This window comes from Leucoraja erinacea, chromosome 24 (assembly GCF_028641065.1).
Source record: "Leucoraja erinacea ecotype New England chromosome 24, Leri_hhj_1, whole genome shotgun sequence".
In the NCBI taxonomy this organism is placed as follows: domain Eukaryota; kingdom Metazoa; phylum Chordata; class Chondrichthyes; order Rajiformes; family Rajidae; genus Leucoraja; species Leucoraja erinaceus.
The window spans coordinates 15,279,550-15,295,876 of NC_073400.1; the positions used below are offsets into that span (position 1 = coordinate 15,279,550).

Below are 16,327 nucleotides of genomic sequence, written 5' to 3' on the forward strand. Positions count from 1 at the left end.
CTTTATTTTAGTCTAGCTCAATTTAGTTTAGTTTAGAGATACAGCATGGAAAAAAGGACCTTCAACCTCCTGAGTGTGCCAAGCACCCATACACTTGTTTAGTTTAGAGATACAGCGTGGAAACAGGCCCTTTGGCACACTGTGTCCGCACCAACAAGCGATCCCTGTACACCAGCATTATCCTACACACTAGGGACAATTTACAGTTTACAGAAGTCAATTAACCTACAAACCTGCATCTCTGGAGTGTGGGAGGATAACAGAGCACCCGGAGAAAACCCACAAGATAGCAGGGAGAACGTACAATCTTTGTACAAACAGCACCCATCGTTCAGATCGAACCCAGGTCTCTGGAGCTATAAAGCAGCAACTCTACCGCTGCGCCATTATGCCGGCCTCATGGTTAGAAAGATAGACACAAAATGCTGGAGTAATTCAGCAAATCAGGCAGCATCTCTGGAGAAAATAGATAGGTTAGACTGAAGAAGGGTCCTGATCCAAAACGTCACCTAACCATTTTCTCCAGGGATGCTACCTGGCCCGCAGAGTTACTCCAGCATTTTTGTATCTAACTTTGGTATAAACTAGCATTTGCAGTTCCTTATTTTTATATCTCATGGTTACAAGTTAGATGTTCAAAGTAAGTGTGATAAATAGTCAAAGACTATTTGATGGTCATATGTACCAACAACAGAACAATACATTCTTACTTCCAGCAACATTACAGACCTGCACCCACAGTACTCACAGATAACATAATAATAAAAAATAACAGTAACTTAAAAAAAACACTATTAGTGCAAAAAGCCCAAAGTCCTTTGTGCAACCAAGTTCTCATTTGTCTGCAACTGTTCATAGTTTAGCTTAGTTTAGTTTATTGTCACGTGTACCGAGGCACAGCAAAAAGCTTTTTATTGAGCGCTATCCAGTCAGCTGAAAGACATGATTATAATCAAGCCATCCACAGTGTATAGATACATGATAAAGGGAATAACTTTTAGTGCAAGATAAATTCCAGTAAAGTCCAATTAGAGAAGGTCCGAGGGTCTCCAATGAAGTAGATAGTAGTTTAGGACCGCTCTCTGGTTGGTGATAGGATGTTTTAGTTGCCTGAAAACAGCTGGGAAGAGACTGTTCCAGAATCTTGAGGTGTGCATCTTCACACTTCTGTACCTCTTGCTTAATGGGGGAGAGGAGAAGTGGGAGTAACCGGGGTCAGTCTCGTTCTTGATTATGATGGTGGCTTTAGGCAGTATGAAGTGTAGGTTTTATCAATGGAGGTTTGGTTGGTGTTTGTAGTGTTCGAGAACCTACTGGTTGCTGGGATGAATGTGTCGGAAGGAACCGCACATGCTGGTTTAAGCTGAAATGCTGGTTTAAACAAAATGCTGGAGTAGCTCAGCGGGACAGGCAGCATCTCTGGAGACAAGGAATGGGTGACGTTTAGGGTCGAGATTCTTCTTCGGACTCTGAAGGGTCTCAACCCGAAACGTCACCCTTTCCTTCTCTCCAAAGATGCTGCCTGTCCAGCTGAGCTACTCCAGCATTTTGTGTCTATCTTCGGTTGTTGGGAAGAAGCTGTTTCTGAACCTGGAGTCTACGGTTTCAAGACTCCTGCACCTTGATAAGAGTGAAATGAGAGTGTGGCCAGGGTGGTGTGGGTCTCTGATGCTGCAGGCTGTCTTTTCGCGGCAGTGTCTTCCAGAGATGCCTTCAATACCCACAAGAGCCTTTAGCTGTTCTTACCTCTGTCATCACCATGTCTTGGCACTTCTTCACGTACTTCCCCTCAGCTATGATGATGGTGTGCAGGAACTCGAGGTACTTGACGTGGCGGCCATGAGTCGCCGAGCAGTGCACAAAGTGCTGCAGGACCGTTTCGCTGATCTCCGAGCACAGCTGGTAGTTGTTCATGAAGATGTGCTGCATAGTCTCTGCCTCCAGGAGCTGAGGAAGGAAGGAAGGATGGATGGAACTCATCACTGCTGTTTGAAGGACACCACGTATCACCTTACCCCACATCACACAGCAACAGTCTTTACTTTAGACTCTAGTGATACAACACAGAAACAGACTCTTTGGCCCACTGGGTCTGCGCTGACCAACGATCACCCCGCACACTAAAGGGCCGGTCCCACCAGCATGCGACCTGCATGCGGCAAGTGTGACCTAAAGGGCCGGTCCCACCAGCATGCGCCTGCATGCGGCAAGTGTGACCTAACGTGGTCGCTCGAGCCGTACGGCATGCGGCAAGTGCGAGCAAACCAGAAGCGGGAGCCGCGCGGAGGTCGAGTGAGTGACACGGCATCGAGGCGGCTGCGGGCCGGCAGGCCGTTGCCGCGCGGAATTCTTAAACACGGTCAGTTTTTCGGAGCCTCGCGCGATGTCGGGGCCAGTTCCGCACAACTCCATACGGTTCCAGCGATCGAAGTGGGACCGGCCCCGCGAGGCCGTACGGCTCAAGCGACCACGTTAGGTCACACTTGCTGCATGCAGGCGCATGCTGGTGGGACCGGCTCTTTAGGTCGCGCTTGCCGCATGGAGTCGCATGCTCGTGGGACAGGCCCTTAACACTATCCTGTACACAAGGGAGAATTTTACAACTTACCAAAGCCAATTGACCTACAAACACCTGCACGTCTATGCAGTGTGGGTGGTCACCAGAGCACCCGGTGAAAACCCATGCGGTCACAGGGAGAACATGCACACAGACACCACCCGCAGTGGGTTTTTTCTGGGTGCTCCGGTTTCCTCCCACATTCCAAATATATGCAGGTTTGTCGGTTAATTGGATTCTGTTAGCTGTAAATTGTCCCTTGTGTGAATGATAGTGTTAGTGTGGACATGGTGGGTAGAAGGGCCTGTTTCCGCGCTGTATCTCTAAAGCCAGGAACAGGTGAGTGGGACTGGATTGGTTAAACAAATTGGTCAGCATGGAAGGGTGTTGCCGAAGGGTTTTGCCTGTCTCCATGCACCATGGCTCAAGGTAGCCCATTCTGATCAGTAAACCAGCTAAGTCCAGACACTACGTAAAACAAAACCAGCAATCTGGCCCCCTCTTTTCTTTCGTCTCCTGCCTCCATTCATCATCTGCCTGCCTCTGCCGCCCAACTCCCACCAGTCTCACCCTATCAGCCGTTGCATATAACATATAATCCTCCAACAATTTCGCCACCTCCAACGGGATTCCACCAGTATTCACATCTTCCCATTTCCACCCCTTTCCGCTTCTGCTGAGACTGTTCCATCCGCAACTCCATTCGTTCTTTCCCACCCAAACCACCCCCTCCCCAGGTATCATCCCCTGCAACTGCAAGAGATGCAAGACTTGTCTCTATAACTCCTCCCTCGACTCTGTCCAGGAACCTCGACGGTCCTTTCAGATTAGGCAGAGGTTCACTTGCACCTCTCCAACCTCATCTACCATATCCGCTGTTCCGTGTGGATTCCTATAAATCAGCAAGACCAAATGTAGACTGTGCGATCGACTCGCTGAACACCTTCACTCAGTCCGCCTTGGCCTACGTGATCTCCCGGTTGCCAGACACTTCAACTCCTACTTCCCATTTCCATACTGATCTTTCTGTCCTGGGCCTCCTCCATTGTCAGAGTGAGGCCCAATGCAAATTGGAGGAACAGCACCTCATATTTTGCTTGAGCAGCTTACAACCCAGCGGTATGAATATTGATTTGTCTAACTTCAAGTAATCCTTGGATCCCCCCTCTCTCCGTCTTTCCCCCACCCTAGTCTTCGTACTAGTTTCAGTATCGTCCTGTTGAGTTTCATTGTCTGTATAATTCATTATCACCTATCCCACAGCCAACAATGTGGGCTCGGTCATCGTACCTTTTTGCAGATCTTTCATTCATTTGTCCTACATCTCTCTATAACACCGTCTATATCTCTCATTTCCCTTTCCCCGTGACTCTTAGTCTGAAGAAGGGTCTCAACCCGAAACATCACCTCTTCCTTTCCTCCAGAGATGCTGTCTAACTCGTTGAGTTTCTCCAGCTTTTTGCATCTGTCTTCTGTTTAACTAGCATTTGCAGTTCCTTCCCACATAGTCTCCCTCCTCTTCCTGGCTTCATATGAAAGAGCCAATAGTCAAATCTAATAGTCAAATCTAAAATGGAATCGTTCTTCTACAAAAGCATGGTCTAGTAGAAAAAAAGAATGGCTCGGTGCCAAGTTTGAATGGCATTGCAAATTATATGGAACACAATATGGAGGACAGGTTGGCTTTTCAATAAAGACATTAAGATGGCAGCCTGCGTAATAACATGTGCTTCTTTTAATAACAAGGCTTTGTCACAAAACGTCGACCATTCCTTTCCACACACTCATTCCTGACTTCCCCCAGGCAGCAACTTATTGATCTTACCCCAGATTCCAGTATCCACAGTCTCACCACTCGGCAAGACAGGATTTAGAGTAGATTTCGCCATCTTGCAAGAAAATCTCAGTAAGCTGACAAATTCTACTGTAACCAAAAATACTGCCAACACTGCAAATCTAAAATAACTAAGTGCAGAGTATTTCCTGCAATAAAAAAAAATAACTGAGTGCTTCCTGCATTTCCTGTTCAGTTTTAATTCTTGCCATCATGGTTTTATTTGCAAATTACAGATGTCTATTCTTTTTATTGCATTTTCAATGAGAGCAAGTAAACTTTCCTGTCTGAAAGTCTGTCTCTATTAGCTTATAAAAAAGTAGGTCTGCATTTTTCAGACGTGCATGGAACATAGCACAGTACAGCACAGGTACAGGCCCTTCGGCCCATAATGTCTGTGCTGAACATGATGCCAAGATAAACTAATCTCATGGTACATGGATAGAGGGATATGGGCCAAACATGGTAGATGGGGCGTCTTGATCAGCATGGATCCATGATGGAAAAAAGGGCCTGTTTCCATGATGTATCATTATGCCAGCTGCCTGCCCTGATCCATATCATTCCATTCACCGCATATCCATCTGAAAGCCTCTTATAACGCCGCAATGGCATCCACCTCCACCACGACTCCACCATTGAGTTCCAGGCACACACCACCTTGTGTGTAAAAACTTTGCCCCTCCTTTATCTCATTTAGACTTTGCCCCTCTCACCTGGGATTAACTCCGTGAAACCACATGTGCAACAGTTGACTTACTCCGGATGTTAAGAAGAGGTTCAAGTGTTTGTAGAGCAGAGTTTGATTCTCAGGACTTCCAGCACAGAACTTCTGAAGGAACTGGTGTGTGAACTTCAAAATCTCACACATTTTTACATCAGTCTGCAAGGCAACACAAGGTTCATTCATATTCAAAAAAATGTATTTTTCTGGGTCACAGGGAGAAAATACAAATTCCGTACAGACGGCACCCGTAGTAAGGATCGTACCCGGGTCTCAAGGCAGCAACTCTACCACTGCGCCACCATGCCCATGTTGTCACGTGTACCGAGGTACAGTGAAAAGCTTTGTTTTGCATGCGATTCAATCAGATTAGTTAACTGTACATAAATACAATTAAGTCAAACTCAAGTACAATAGAAGAGCAAAAGGAAAGATACAGAGTACAGAATTGCAGTGCACCAGTTAGAGTCACAGAATCATAGAGTGATACTGTGTGGAAACAGGCCTTCAGGCCCAACTTACCCACACCGGCCAAAATGTCCCAGCTACATGAGTCCCACCTGCCCGAATTTAGTCCATATCCCTCCAAATCTGTCTTATCCATGTAACTGTTTAACTGCTGCTTAAATGTTGGGATAGTCGCAGCCTCAACTACCTCCTTTGGCAGCTAGTTCCATACACCCACCACCCTTTGTGTGAAAAAGTTGCCCCTCAGATTCCTGTTAAATCTTTTCCCCTTCACCTTAAGCCTACAGGGTATGTCCTCTGGTCCTCGATTCACCTACTCTGGGCAAGGGATTCTGTGCACCTCTTCCTCTCGTGATTTTATACACAGACATAATGTCCAATGTCTGCAATGGGTTGAGGTGAACCGGGCAGTGCCCTAACTTATGGACTTTATGCCTTGCTCAAGATTCCAGCATCTGCAATTCCTTGTGTCTCCAAGAAGCTTTAAAGTAATGTTTCGGGTCGGGACCCTTTTTCAGACTGAGTATGGTGGGCAGGAGGAGGGGAGAAAGCTGGAAGAGAGGAGAGGCGGGTGAGTGATAGTTGGATACAGGTGAGGAACTCCCAAAGAACTACTGCTGACTAAACAACCATTCCCTTCTACGGCTGCATGTCCTTTTGTTTGGTCCAGCCCATTGTCACAACGGTTCATATGTTCTCACCTTGTCATAAGGTACCTGAAGAAGATCCAGCATTACTTTATGAGCGCCCATATTTTTCAGCAACCTCTGCTGTTTTCTCCTAACTTGTTCACCAACGCCGCACATTCGATTCAGACGCTCCAAAATCTGCAAGATTGACATTATAGATCAGTTCATGATTGTTTAATGCAGCATGGAAACAGGCCCTCAGCACACCGAGTCCATGCCGACCATCGATTAACCATCACACTAGTTCTATGTTACCCCCACCCAAGCACACTTGGGACAATTTACAGCGGCCAATCAACCTGAATGTGTTTGGAACGTGGGAGGACACTGGAGGACCTGGAGGAAACCCACACAGTCACAGGAAGAACGTGCAAACTCTGCACAGACAGCACCTGCAGTCAGGATGGAACTCGGGTCTCTGGTGCTGTGAGGCAGTGGCTCTACGAGCTGTGCCACTGTGAGACCAATATTGATATTGTGGCCATTCTTATTTCTTGAACACAATATGGATGAGATCAGACATGTGTACCCTTGTGGAGTACAAATCCATAACCTTATTCCTGAAACATTTCTCAGGCTCCACTGTGAAACAGCCCCAGATTTACATTCCATTTGATTTCCAATTCAGGGAAACATACAAACATAAAAAGTACATGCAGGAGTAGGCCATTTGGCCCTTCGAGCTAGTATCACCATTCAATATGATCATGGCTGGTCATCCAGAATCAGTACCCTGTTCCTGCTTTTCCCCCCATAATCCTTGATTTCATTAGCCCTAAGAGCTATATCTAACTCTCTCTTGAATGGACAGACAGAGAGAGACAGAGAGACAGAGAGGGAGACAGGCAGACAGACAGAAAGACAGTCAGAGACAGACGGACAGAGACAGACGGAGAGAGAGACGGACAGAGAGAGACGGACAGAGAGAGACGGACAGAGAGACGGGCAGAGAGAGACGGACAGAGAGACAGACAGAGAGACAGACAGAGAGACAGACAGAGAGACAGACAGAGAGACAGACAGAGAGACAGACAGAGAGACAGACAGAGAGACAGACAGAGAGACAGACAGAGAGACAGACAGACAGAGAGACAGACAGACAGAGAGACAGACAGACAGACAGACAGACAGACAGACAGACAGACAGACAGACAGAGCAGAGACAGACAGAGTCCTACACCTATAATAGTCTACTTCTCTTTCTAAATAAAACTCACCTCTTTTACTTCTTGATAATTCCCACAATTTTTCCCTCCTGTTGTCTTGGGCAGAGTAGTAGCATCATCACCAGCCTCCTGCAAGATGAGCAATGCAGTCGTGAAACAGACGGGAAAAAGACATTGAAACATGCAACAACGATACACACATTTACATATCCAACTGCAATTTTTAGGAAGATAGACAAAATGGTGGAGTAACTCAGCAGGTCAGGCAGCATCTCTGTAGAAAAGGAATCGGTGGTGTTTTGGGTTGAGACCCTTCTTCAGACTGAGAGCGAAGGGAGAGGGAAACTAAAGATATGAACAGGTACAAAGAACAAATGAATGAAAGGTATGAAAAAGGACAAATCAAAGCTAGCAATGATGATCAAAGAAAGGTGGAGCCCACAATGGTCCATTGTTGGCTGTGGAGAAGGTGATAACGAGTGAAACTAACGAGTGAATCAGTGAAACTAAGCAGGACGACTGTGGAACTGGATGGATGATTAGGGGGAGGGATGGAGAGAGAGGGAATGCAGAGGTTACTAGGTTAGAGCTGGGCTGTAAGCTGCCTAAGCGAAATATGTGGTAAAGGTTTTTTGCTGAGCAAGTTGAAACTGTTGTTGTGTTGTTAATGCATCTGAACAAGTGGCTCAAACATCAGAATGGGTTATCAGAAATCATAATCTGACATATTTCCCAAGATCCAGCATCCAATATGCAGAGTTTGCAGGTTGAAAGTGAGGGGAAAGATTTAATGGAAACCTGAGGGCTAACATTTTCACAAAGAGGGTGGTGGGCATATGAGACAAGCTGCCAGAAGAGGTATGTGAGGCAGGTACAATAACAATATTTAAACTCCATTTGGGCAGGTACATGGATAGGAAGGGTTTAGAGGGATATGGGCCAAATGCAGACAGGTTGGAATAGTGTAGATGGGCCATCTTAGTTGGCATGGGCAAATTGGGCCAAAGGGCCTGTTTCTATGCTGTGTGACTATGATTATACTAGAAAATAAGGTATGCACTTCCAGAATTTCCCATCTAATAGTTTTAGCCTCTACAATTCCAGAGATGTTCATGCATGAGTTATTGACCAAACCATAAACTCTGCTTCTCTCTCCACAGATACTGCCTGACCTGCTGAGTATTCCAAAAGAAGTCAACTAGAGTGCGGTCGTGAGCAACCATCTATTTTATCGGAGACTTTCGGACTATCTTTAATTTGACTTTACTGGAAATATCTTGCATTAAACGTTAATCCTATATCGATACGCCGTCGATTGTAACCATGCAGACTTTCCTCTGACTGCATAACACGCAACAAACACAATTTCACTGTACCTTGATACATGTGACAATAAACTACACTAATCTAAACTAAACTAGTTGAGGTTAGTGTTGTGTCGTGTTCATGTAGAATTATTGATCAAACTCATTAACTCTGTTTTCCCTCTCCACAGATATGGTTTCTTCCGGTGCTCCGGTTTCCTCCTACACCCCAAAGATGTGCGAGTTTGTCGGTAAATTGATGGCACAGTGGCGCAGTGGTAGAGCTGCCGCCTCACAGCGCCAGAGACCTGGGTTTGTTCGTGATGAGGGGCGTTGTCGGTGCAGAGTCTGCACATGCTCCCTGTGACCGAGTGGGTTTTCTCTGGGTGCTCCAGTTTCCTCCCACAGTGTGTGTTTGTGGGTTAATTGGTTTCTGTAAATTGTCCCTAGTGTGTAGGATAAAACCTGTGTATGGGTGATTGTAGATTAGCGTGGACCTGGTGGGCCGAAGGGCCTGTTTCCAAGCTGCATCTCGAATGCTCACAAAAGCACTCAGTGCACAGATGCTGCTAAGTTTGTTATCTGTGGGATCTAACATCATTCATATTATCGTGAATCGTGAATTGTGTCTCTTCTGGAATGTGCATGATTTTGGAGATTAGAAATACTACATATCTAAAAATAACATTGTTTAGAAGCTCTGTCTGCAACGTTAAGAATGCTTTCTTGACATTAACCTTTCCCAGGTTAAAGCCCAGGAAGATTATTTTGGATTCAATATTACCGCAGCAGCTTGCATTTTGATCATGATTTTAACAAGATAAAGTATCTACAAAGGCTATTAAAATTTTGCCGCAGAGCCAAATGATAGCATGACAAAAGAGTTAAGAGTTCAAAGAAGCAAAAGAAGTATCAAGTCTACTCCATCATTCAATCATGGCTAATCTATCTCTCCCTCCTAACCCCATTCTTGTGCCTTCTCCCCGTAACCCCTGACACACCCATACTCAGCCGTAACTCAGCCAGTCAGACAGCATCTCTGGAGAGAAGGAATAGGTGACCCTTTTTCAGATTGAGAGTCAGAGGACAGGGAAATGAGAGACATGAAAAGGTACAAAGAAAGAGATTAATGCATGGTATGCAAAAGGTCAAATCAAAGTCGCTGAGTTACTCCATCTTTTTGGTGCAACCCAGCATCTTCCCTCTATGAGGTGGGAGATTACCTCTGATTTTGGCTTCTTGCCCTCAGTTCCTACTCTGTTCTTCTTGATGACCCACAGCTCCGACTTTTCAACCATTGTGCGCAGACGATCCAAATCAGATTTGATGACTTTATAGTTCTCCACATCTTGAGGCGATATCAGAAGTTGGACCTAACAGTGAAGAAGAATGAAAAAATCACTTTCATTCCAATAAGTGAAATTTCGTTATAAAATGTTGATTTCAAGCGGGGCAATAAATGGATGGTTATATTAGAACGCATCAAATTACTTCTTCGGTGAAGTTATTGGATACTATCATAGTCCATGTTTATTTTGACAAGTTGATCTCCACTGCAAAGGATTAAGTTTGCATCCATCCCTTGAAATCCAAAACAAAATGTATAAAACACTTTTCAAACAAACTTGTGTCCAGATCCTTGATCTAGGCTTGAGATTTGTTTGGTCACCAAAATACTTTTAACCATCAACATATGAAGGAATGGGTAAGAGGTGAAAGAGATTTGATTATAGATTTGAGGGTTAATTTAACTGATGAGAACTATCACTGGGAAACAGAATAACTCCAAACAATTAAATTGGTATTGAGAAAAACAAATGCCAATGTAAATGGAAATTATCAGTAGATATCAAATCATATTAAAATATCGTCATATTCTTGTGCATATGAGTTAAATTGGGTAAAGGAAAGGGCAAACACACACACATCCTCATTGTTTCAAGGATGCACTGTTCACCTTTTCACAGTGATTCACTTGCCCCATTAATTATCAAAATAGAATTAATTAATTTTATTTATAAATGATGAAACACTTGAGAACAGGTTCGATTCTGACTATGGGTGCTGTCTGTGTGGAATCTGTACGTTCTCCCTGTGACCGCGAGGATTTTTTCCGGGTTCTCCGGTTTCTTCCCACACCCCAAAGTGATACAGGTTCATAGGATAATTGGCTTTAGTAAAATATGAAATTGTCCCTAGTGTGTAAGGTGCTAGTGTATGGGGTGATCACTGGTCGGCACGGACTCTGTGGGTCGACGGGCGTATTTCTGTGCTGTATCTCTCAACTAAACTAAAAGGCGTTGTAGATGCATCAGAATCAAAACCCCCCTTTCCCAACATTGCTTGTAAACTAATAAAGAACATATGAATGATATTTCCCATCATTACAACTGGATTATATTGATGTAAAATCATGATGGGGAAAAAGGGAAAAATATCCACATACATCGACAAACCTAACATAGCTCATGACAATGGAATGGTGGGACCTGAAGGGTTAAGGCATCTGACATCGCATTTGATGCAATGTCATCAGAAGATTGCAGGTTTGAGTCCTGTCATTGTTGTTTTGGGCAGCGCTGTGGCGCAGCTGCTGCCTCACAACGCCAGAGACCCTGATTTGATCCTGACCTCAGGTGCTGCCTGGCTGGAGTTTGCAGGTTCTCCCTGTGACCTTGTGGGTTTCCACCAGGTGCCCACATTCTAAAGATATGCCAGGTTGTAGGTTAATTTGCTTCTGTAAGATTGCCCCTCGTGTGGAGGGAGTCGATGAGAAAGTGGGGCACTCGGGTGGGGACGGAACAGCGCCGGAGAGCTGGGGTCGATCCTGGCTGTGGATGAGGTGCAGGTCTGTGCCGAGAGCGTATTGGCATGTCTCTCTCCTCCAATCATCGCGCAGAATTATCATGTCCCGCCACCATTGCCTGCTGACCAACGTCTCTCTCGTCCAATCAGCGTCCTCGATCAGCAGTCCCACCCCCACTGTCTCGCGGAAAGCGGAGATTTCACCATTTTTTAAAATCCGGATTACAAAAAATGGGGGGGTACTGTCCCCCACCTCTCAAAATAGGGGGGGGGGGGGCGTGTCCCACCTGGCCCCCAAATAATTTCTGCCCCTGCTGCCATGACTTCAAACCAGTTTCATTCTACATTTGGAACCTGTTCTTCAATGGCACAAAATGACACAAAGTGCTGGAGTAACTCAGCGGGTCAGGCAACATCTCTGGAGAATATGGATAGGTGACATTTCGGGTCAAGACCCTTCTTCAGATGCAGATACTTCAGTGGCACCCCTCACCTGTTTAAAGGTGGCAAGCAGCTCCTGCCTTTGACTGAAATGTTTGAAGAGGAGCTGCAGTGAGCCGGACACGAGTGGTGGGTAATCGTGCATGGTCAGGTGAATGAGCACTCGCAGTAACATGGTGCCCCCCTCGTCATCCACCTCCAGGGTACTGTTGCTCTTACTGCGGAAAAGACAATTAAGTGCATTCACGATCGGTAATATTATCCGTGGCTTTAGTACTCCCAACACCACACATGAACGACAAAACTAATGGAACTTGTGTTTTAACACAAACCACTTAATCATTTTCAAGTTAATATCCGAGCGAAGATATCAAAATCAAAAAAAAAGATACAAAGTGCCACGTATGTGCCACATAAAGGCCACAAAGTCCCACATTCAAAGTCGAACAGTCAACATATATGGAGAACACGGATAGATAAGGTACGGCACAGTGGCGCAGCAGCAGAGTGGCTGTCTCACAGCGCCAGGGACCCAGGTTCGATCCAGTCTATGGGTGCTGAAGGTACAGAGTTTATACGTTCTCCCTGGGCAGCATGAGCTTTCTCCAGGTGCTCTGGTTTCCTCCCACAATCCAAAGACGTACAGGTTTGTAGGTTAATTAGCTTCTGAATATTGTAAATTGTCCTTAGTATGTAGGATAGTGCTAGTGTACGGGGTGATTGCTGGTTAGCATGGACTTGGTGGGCCTAAGAGCCATTTCCATGCTGTATCTCGAAAGCCTAAAGTCTACAGACGTTTTGGGTCAGGACCCTACTTCAGACTGACTGTAGGGGGGGAGAAATAAGTTGGAAAATGGGAAAATCAGGAATAACCTTGGCAGGTAATAGGTTGGCGTAGGTGAGAATTTATTTTGATAGGAAGATGGTCGAAACAAAGAGCAGAGATAAGAAAGGAAGGTCTTAGAGAGTCAGATAGTGATACAATGTGGAAGGTGCGATACAGGTTTTCAGATTGTAAATCCACTTTGGGTCCTTTTGTGTATTAACTGGAATCTGCAGTTCCTTGTTTCTACTAGGTTCTGGAGTAACTCAACAGGTCAGGCAGCATCTCTAGAGTGCATGGATAAGCGATGTTTAGGGTTGGGACCTTTTTTCATCTGAAGAAGTGTCCCAATCCAAAATAAATGCTGTCTGTATCACTTCACTTTGTTTCACTCAAGATTCCAGCATCCGCAATTTCCTACGTCTCCAGAAACCCAAGTTCACATTCCACCATCACATGCAATTGGTGACATGTTCTAAAAGGGTCCCAAAGCATCACCTATCCATGTTCACCAGATGCTGCGTGACCTTGTGAGTTATGCCACTGTGTCTTTTTCAGTAAAGCAACATCAGGTCCTTTTGTCTGCACGATGTTGATGTCCCAATGTTGGGCAAGTCCAGAACCAGGGGCCACAGTCTTAGAATGAAGGGGAGGCCATTTAAGATTGAGGTGAGAAAAAACGTTTTCACCCAGAAAGTTGTGAATTTGTCGAATTCCCTGCCACAGAGGGCAGTGGAGGCAAAATCACTGGATGGATTTAAGGGAGAGTTAGATAGAGCTCGAAGGGCTAATGGAATCAAGGGATATGGGGAAAAGGCAGGCACGGGTTATTGATTGGGGACGATCAGCCATGATCACAATGAATGGCGGTGCTGGCTCGAAGAGCCTCCTCCTGCACCTATGTTTCTATGTTTCACATCAAAAACAAAATAATGTCTTAAAAAGGCACAGTCTCTGGATAGAAAAAAAGGGAGAAGGTGCTGAAGTAACTCAGCAGGTCAGGCAGCATCTCTGGAGAACATGGATTGGTGATGTTTCGGGTTGGGACCCTTCTTCAGACTGGGGACTCCTGAGAAGCTGCCTGACCCACTGAGTTGCTCCAGATACTGGATTCCTATGTATTAAGGGTGATTCATGGAATGAACTGCTATTTGACCATTTAATTAAATTGAATTGAAAAAACTCAACCAAAAAACTTACCCAAACACAAACATTAATTCTGCTTGTTCACCAATAAAATCCAGGTTTATTGTTGGGGCTGAAAAGAGAAATGCAGATTTCAAGTAACAATCCTTGATAATTAATCGTCAATTTTTTTTTTTTAACCAATAATTTGCACAAAAAATTGCCAAGAGCTATAGGCAATACAGCATAATTTTTGCACATCCATATTTTCCACTGACCCTTCAGAAGCCTGAAGATTCTCTTCTCCACTAACTATTTGTGCACAGTGGCGTAGTGGTATAATTGCTGCTTTACAGCGCCCTGGGTTCGAGCCTGACTACGAGTGCTGTCTGTACGGAGTTTGTACATTCTGTACAAACAAATTGCTTTAATTCGAATTTCACACCTAATATTTCTGAAAGGCGAGTTAGAAATCTGCTTACCTGACGACTCCATGAATGGGTTGACAGAACTTTCACTTGGGTTTTCTGGGTCAGGTTCATTGCCAGAAAATTTCTTTTTGAATTCGGACAGCAGGTATGAGATTCTGAAGTCCAACCTGACATTAAGAATGAACTGAAAAGTAGAGTAAATTAAATTAATTTACTTTAAAAATCTTCTAAATCACAAATATTTTGAGCAGGTGGGACTAGTGTAGATGCGGCATTTTGGTCGTCATCAGCAAGTTAGGTTGAAGGGCATGTTCCTAAGATATATATATATATAGATGTGGCTTGGAAACAGGCTCTTCAAGCGAACTTGCCCTTGCCAACCAAGAGGCTGCATCTACTCTTGTCCCACCTGCTCACATTTGGCCCACATATATCTTTTTGTGGATATAATGCCACCGTAAATGTATATATCACCGTTAATGCATATATTTGCTGAATGCAAACTGGAGGAACAACATTCCATATTTCGCTTGGGCAGCTTACAGCACAGTGGGGTGAATATTGATTTCTCTAACTTCATGTACCCTCGGCATTCCCTCTCTCTCTATCCTTCCCCCACCAAAGTCGCACTAGCTTCTCATTTTCACCTAACAAACTTTTAACAATGGCCTGTTTCCTTTATCATCGTTACTTTTTTGCATATCTTCCATTCAAAGAAATCAATTTTCTTTATCTCTCTACATCATCGCCTATATCTCTTGTTTCCCCTATCTCTAAGCAGTCTGAAGAAGGGTCTCGACCTGAAACGTCACCCATTCTTCTCTCCAGTGATGCTGCCTGTCCGGCTGCGCTACTACAGCTTTTTGTGTCAATCTTATATATATATATACCTCAAGATTTACAACAGTCATAGTATGAAACGAGCATGATAGTTCATGTGCCTAATATTGTGTGCAGTTCTGGTCGCCCCATTACAGAGGGAGAGGGTGCAGAAGAGATTTACCAGAATGCTGCCTGGATTAGAGAGTTTTAGCTATCAGGAGAGACTGGACAAGCTTGGATTGTTTTCTCTTGAACATTGATGGCTGAGGGGAGACCTGGTAGAAATATATAAAATGATAAGAGGCATGGATAGGGTAGACAGACAGAACCCTTTCCCCCTCCCAAGGTGGAAATGTTAAAGACCAGAGACAATAGCTTTGTGGTCAGAGGGGCAAGTGTGGGGCAGCACAGTGTCACAGCTGGGAGAGCTGCTGTCTACAGCATCAAAGACCCTGGTTTGATCCTGACCTCGGGCGCTGTCTGTGTGAGTTTATGAGTTCTCCCGCGTGGGTTTCCTCCGGTTTCCTTCGGCATCCCAAAGAAGTTTGGGTTTGTAAGTTAATTGGCATCTGTAGAATTGCCCCTAACGTGTAGGGAGTGGAACTATTGCCAATGAGTGATCGATGGTCAGCGAGGACTTGATGGACCAGAGAACTTGGTTCAGTGACGTACCTCAATAATAAAGTAATCATAGAGAAAATAAAAATATCCATTTTGTGACAGTGATATTTCATACCTGTAAAATCTCCAAGATTTTCAGCTTTGTATCCATAACAGTGATGTTTTTACTGTCTGGAATATCCATTGGCTTCACTGGCTGTTCGGGACTGGGAGGTGGAGCAGGTAGAAAGAGAGATTGTTTTCTGCTTAGGACCATGGTGGAGACAATGTGTCCAACGCCATGGATGGACTTCTTCATACTTTTTCCTGAGACAAATATAGGAAAAGAGGTAAGCATAGGTGGTAGCACACACGTTATTTATGTACAATGAACAGTGTCTTTCACATGTAAAATCTGTAAATGTCTGGATCAGTTTAGGTTAGCTTAATTTAGTTTAGTTTAGAGATACAGCGTGGAAACAGGCCCTTCGGCCCACCGAGTCCGCGCTGACCAGCGATCACCCGTTCACTCCAGCAA

General features: G+C 44.8%; 1 protein-coding gene across 1 annotated transcript in view; it reads right to left on the reverse strand.

The window, feature by feature from the left end:
* itpr3 (inositol 1,4,5-trisphosphate receptor, type 3) overlaps nucleotides 1–16,327 on the reverse strand; it is a 184,131-nt gene that overhangs the window by 56,349 nt on the left and 111,455 nt on the right. Inside the window, exons 22-30 of the mRNA XM_055654564.1 lie at nucleotides 15,926–16,116; nucleotides 14,419–14,551; nucleotides 14,012–14,069; nucleotides 12,041–12,206; nucleotides 9,966–10,115; nucleotides 7,490–7,567; nucleotides 6,285–6,410; nucleotides 5,152–5,274; nucleotides 1,747–1,947 (exon numbers count right to left, since the gene is read on the reverse strand). Of these exons, the coding sequence (XP_055510539.1) occupies nucleotides 1,747–1,947; nucleotides 5,152–5,274; nucleotides 6,285–6,410; nucleotides 7,490–7,567; nucleotides 9,966–10,115; nucleotides 12,041–12,206; nucleotides 14,012–14,069; nucleotides 14,419–14,551; nucleotides 15,926–16,116 (1,226 nt within the window). The remainder of the gene's footprint in view (nucleotides 1–1,746; nucleotides 1,948–5,151; nucleotides 5,275–6,284; nucleotides 6,411–7,489; nucleotides 7,568–9,965; nucleotides 10,116–12,040; nucleotides 12,207–14,011; nucleotides 14,070–14,418; nucleotides 14,552–15,925; nucleotides 16,117–16,327) is intronic.